Source organism: Formica exsecta, unplaced genomic scaffold, assembly GCF_003651465.1.
Source record: "Formica exsecta isolate Colony F162 unplaced genomic scaffold, ASM365146v1 scaffold599, whole genome shotgun sequence".
Classification (NCBI taxonomy): Eukaryota; Metazoa; Arthropoda; class Insecta; order Hymenoptera; family Formicidae; genus Formica; species Formica exsecta.
In genome coordinates this window covers 397,121-401,816 of record NW_021853269.1, presented here as the reverse complement: position 1 = coordinate 401,816, position 4,696 = coordinate 397,121, and the positions used below count along the sequence as shown (strand labels likewise).

Sequence of the window (4,696 nt, the reverse complement as noted above, 5' to 3'; positions counted from 1 at the left end):
AATTATTATAGAATTAATTTACATTAATTTAATAAATATATTTTATAGAAATTTAATGTGTGTGTGTGTGTGTGTGTGTCTGTGTGTGTTCTCTTCAAAGAGAGAGATAATATTTATTATAAAATCATTTTTTTACGAAAAATGAAATATACATTATATTTGCACATTACATTACAAAAGACATAGCGTGTGTTTCAGGATGTAAAACAGGTTAATATAGTCACCATTTTTCCAATACGGTTACCGCAACGCCCTATTTGCACGTGCACAATTTCTCTCATTGTGAATATATCAACTGGGATAATTTTGAAATTTGAATCAAAGAATTGATAATTCTTTTAATCTGAACAACTACATTTTTGTTTCTAATTTTACAATATGATTAAACATAACATGTTATACATACAAAATTTCAATATCGTGCAAACTAAATGCTACGCTCTACGCTATCTTAGTATCGATAATAGTATCGATACAGATATCGTTCGTAAATATCGATCTCAAGACAATTAGAAGCTAAAAGTAGCATCATTTTTTTTTTAATTATATTTTTCTTTTTAATAATTTTTATCTTTGTAATAATACCTCTAATTTTTAGGATAAAATATCGCTGTGGTCTTTCAATCTGTCTTACACCAAACAATCTTTTCTTGAATCACACAATGCGCGATCTGTCAAAACATTTTTGCAATCACTTTTGTAATATTTATTATCTGACCAAATCATAATTTCTATTGTATTGCTATAATTTCTCGAAAACATTGTTAGGTTGATGTTGCAGCAGAAATCGCATTAAAATCGACACACCCGGATTTGCCCAGCATTTTTGCTTGTCGCAGTTCGGAACGGCTCAGGCAATAACACGCGTTCTCCGTTATTGCACGCAATAATAAAGTGTTTGCCCTCGCGGGGCACCGATGAGATAATGCGCAATCGCCAATTTTTGCCGAGGCCTTGGCTTCATCAATGTCAGTTGGCCAGAAGGACGATATGGAGTTCGATAACGAGAATCGCGTCTCTAAAAGCCTGCGAATACTCGTATTTAAGAGACGCGTTATTTATCACGCTATATGGACAATGTCATTAACAGATACAAATGATACTGTCGACAGCGCGAGAAGTAATTTGTGTGTGATTCCTAAACGATCGGAATATAGCGTGCTTAGAATAAGTCTTTAATTAATTTGCGGCCATGAAACTTATTCCATGTTTCTGCCACAACATATTATTTATTGTAAACTTCACAAAACAGTACAAATGGTCGAAATCTTTTCTCAAAATGCGTGTACACAAACGACATACAAAATGCTGTAAAATATTAGTAAAAAAAGCAAAAGTAACATATACAAAAGAAAGAATCGTCAAAAAAGTTAAGTCCGTATTAAGTTCCTCTCTTTCTTTTACTTCTCCATTTCTTCCTCATCTATTTCATCATCCTCAACTGTCGCGTCTTGATACTGTTGATACTCCGATACCAAGTCGTTCATGTTCGATTCCGCCTCGTTGAATTCCAACTCATCCATGCCTTCGCCGGTGTACCAGTGGAGGAAGGCCTTCCTCCTGAACATCGCCGTGAATTGTTCGGAAATTCTCTTGAACAATTCTTGTATGGCCGTGGAATTGCCGATGAAGGTAGCGGACATCTTGAGGCCACGGGGCGGAATATCGCATACCGCTGTCTTTACATTGTTCGGTATCCACTCGACGAAGAACGAGCTGTTCTTGTTCTGGATGTTGAGCATCTGCTCATCGACCTCTTTCATCGACATTCTGCCACGGAACACGGCCGCCACGGTGAGATAACGTCCGTGACGTGGATTGCAAGCAGCCATCATGTTCTTGGCGTCGAACATCTGCTGGGTAAGCTCCGGCACGGTGAGAGCTCGATACTGTTGGCTTCCTCGGGATGTGAGAGGCGCGAAACCTGGCATGAAGAAGTGCAATCGGGGAAACGGCACCATATTCACCGCGAGCTTCCTCAAATCAGCATTCAATTGGCCGGGAAATCTATGATTATTTACAATAAATAGCTTGTATATTTATTACTTATCAATTTACACACATCATTTATATATATATCTATTATATTGCGATAATTTCTAGAAAGCATTGTTTGGTTGATATTGCAACAGAAATCGCATTAAAATCGACACTCGCGAATACACATTGGATCTTTTTATATTTATTTATGATATAATTCAATAACTTTTATACAACAGACCTTAGACAGGTTGTCACACCAGACATGGTAGCAGAGACTAGATGATTCAGATCACCGTACGTGGGTGTAGTCAATTTTAAAGTACGGAAGCAAATGTCGTAGAGCGCTTCGTTGTCGATGCAATAAGCTTGATCCGTGTTCTCCACCAGTTGATGAACCGACAGGGTGGCGTTGTAAGGTTCTACAACGGTGTCGGAGACTTTCGGAGAGGGTACGACGGAGAAGGTGCTCATGATCCTATCCGGATATTCCTCTCGGATTTTCGTGATGAGCAGAGTGCCCATTCCGGATCCGGTACCACCTCCCAGCGAATGCGTTAATTGAAAACCCTGAAGACAATCGCAGCTTTCCGCCTCCTTCCTCACTACGTCGAGCACCGAATCGACCAGCTCGGCGCCCTCGGTATAGTGACCTTTGGCCCAGTTATTGCCGGCCCCCGATTGCCCGAACACAAAGTTGTCAGGTCGGAATATTTGCCCGAAGGACCCCGAACGCACGGAGTCCATCGTGCCGGGTTCAAGGTCCACCAGAATCGCGCGCGGTACATATTTCGGTCCGGAGGCTTCGTTGTAGTAAACATTGATTCGCTCCAGCTGAAGATCCGAATCCCCGTGATAGGTGCCTGTAGGATCGATGCCGTGCTCATCTGAGATCACCTCCCAAAACTATACAAATTGTTAGAAATAATTAAATGTCAAATTAAATGGTATTAAATATCGAGAAAAAAATATAAGCATGATAAATGATAAAATAGAAAGATAAGTTTATTAATTCAGAAATGATCATAGAGCGATTGTGTATATTTAATTAATAAAGCCTCTTTTTTTAATCGTTATACCGATTATTTCCAAAAATTAACTTTGAATTTTTAATATGTCTTTTAACAAATATTTAAAAAATGGTCTCTAAACGCGATAAATATTTCAGTAAGTCGATAAATCTTTGAAATTACTATTATCGCATGTTTTATTTTTTTACGATTACTAACCTTGGCACCAATTTGATTGCCGCATTGACCGGCTTGGAGATGAACGATTTCACGCATTTTGTATCGAGTATCAAAACGTTAGGACAAAATAACTGCACGGGATTCAACGACAATCTCTTTAATGATCGCGGTAGAAGCCGATCCTCGAAAAATTCAAAGATGAGGAACGAGGATATTACGGACTTGCCTAAGATGTCATTTAAACAGAAACAGGCGACTGTTAGATTCTCCTTGGCGACTGTCTGGCCGCCTGTGTAGTTTTCTACTTGTCACAACATTGCAAACCGACGATGTAAATATGTTTTATTTCAGCATTTGTGAGCTATAATGCTTGTAAAATGTGAATCATGCACGGATTGGCAAGGTTTTTCTCGAACGATCTCGTCAAAATTCCCGCATCGATATAGATATTAAGATATTTTATTTAAGCTAATTGAAATCACAACAAGACTTTCTTGTTTAATAAACGTAAGGACAAAATGCAAAATCCACGTCTAATCAAAAACATAAAAAAGTATAGGCGTTACGCTCTAAAGTTCTCACGGCGTTGATCCTCAACCCACACGTATATCAATCACGCACACGCATACATCGCGACGACAGTACACTCTCTTGCAGCACAGAAAAAGAGACAAGGATCGAGCCGTGCCAGTGTTGTCGACAAACTCAGGCAGGTTTTACAAAGGAAGTACATTATAATAAATGGAAAAATAAATACAATGTGCGTGTGTCTATACTGATAATTATATAACACAATGTTTGTAAAGAGAATCAATTTATAAGATTGTCTCTCTCTCTCTCTTTCTCTCGGTTCATTGCGACTTCCGGCACACGTTCACTTCCACTATCACGCTAGACGTTTTCGACCCGACAACCGTCTCGATGTTCGTCAGCTCCTCTCCCTTGGATACGCTTAAGTTCCTCGCCTCTTCTTCTTTTGAGGGCAGCAGGGTAGCTGGCTTCTCGCTCTCCGATGTAGTCGCGACTTCCTGCGCCGCGACCTTCGAGGTAGACGAACGACTACCCGGTCCACCGTTCACCAGATACCTCAACGGCACGGACTCGGATTTGTTTGAGCCTTTTCTGAAGCGCCAACATCAGCTTGGTTAATTAATAAACACGAGAGAGATCATTAATAGAAAAAAAATTAGTCATGATGTTTATCATATTATTTGATAAAATAAAAAAAGAGATACATAATTTTAATTACGCAGAAATTGTTCCGTAAAAATTTTTTCTCTGAACAAAAAAAGATTCTGTTTTTTTTTTCCGTAAAATTGTCATCAGAGTTACTAACTTTGGTATCGTCGGACAGGACCACAACTTGAAATCAGCCCCGAACTGCTCACCCTCCTCGATCGTCTGCGGCAGGTGGATGTTGAGCGTCTCCGGCAGGAATACGGAAGTGAGGGCGCCGGCAACGCTCAGCGAGCCCATCACGATCAGGGGTAAGACTCTCGAGTATACCGCCAAATGAACGATGTAGG

At 39.7% G+C, this 4,696-nt stretch overlaps 2 protein-coding genes across 4 annotated transcripts in view; both read right to left on the bottom strand.

Annotated features, from left to right (window-relative positions):
• Positions 1 to 127: 127 nt before the first annotated feature.
• LOC115242456 (tubulin beta chain-like) lies at positions 128 to 3,267 on the bottom strand. The gene is made up of 3 exons (XM_029818758.1): positions 3,210 to 3,267; positions 2,222 to 2,886; positions 128 to 2,007 (listed from the first exon to the last, which is right to left on the bottom strand). Exons 1-3 carry the CDS (start codon positions 3,264 to 3,266, stop codon positions 1,401 to 1,403), a joined length of 1,329 nt encoding a protein of 442 aa, XP_029674618.1. The 5' UTR covers position 3,267; the 3' UTR covers positions 128 to 1,400.
• A 44-nt stretch (positions 3,268 to 3,311) lies between these two features.
• The window catches only part of LOC115242457 (carcinine transporter-like), a 5,000-nt gene continuing 3,615 nt past the window's right edge, over positions 3,312 to 4,696 (bottom strand). Inside the window, exons 7-8 of one of the 3 annotated variants that reach the window (XM_029818759.1) lie at positions 4,507 to 4,691; positions 3,312 to 4,292 (exon numbers count right to left, since the gene is read on the bottom strand). In XM_029818759.1, coding sequence (XP_029674619.1) covers positions 4,022 to 4,292; positions 4,507 to 4,691 — 456 coding nt within the window. In that variant the 3' untranslated portion in view covers positions 3,312 to 4,021. Of the gene's footprint in view, positions 4,311 to 4,506; positions 4,692 to 4,696 lie in introns of all 3 variants that reach the window. The other 2 variants (XM_029818760.1, XM_029818761.1) reach the window with 2 other exon arrangements.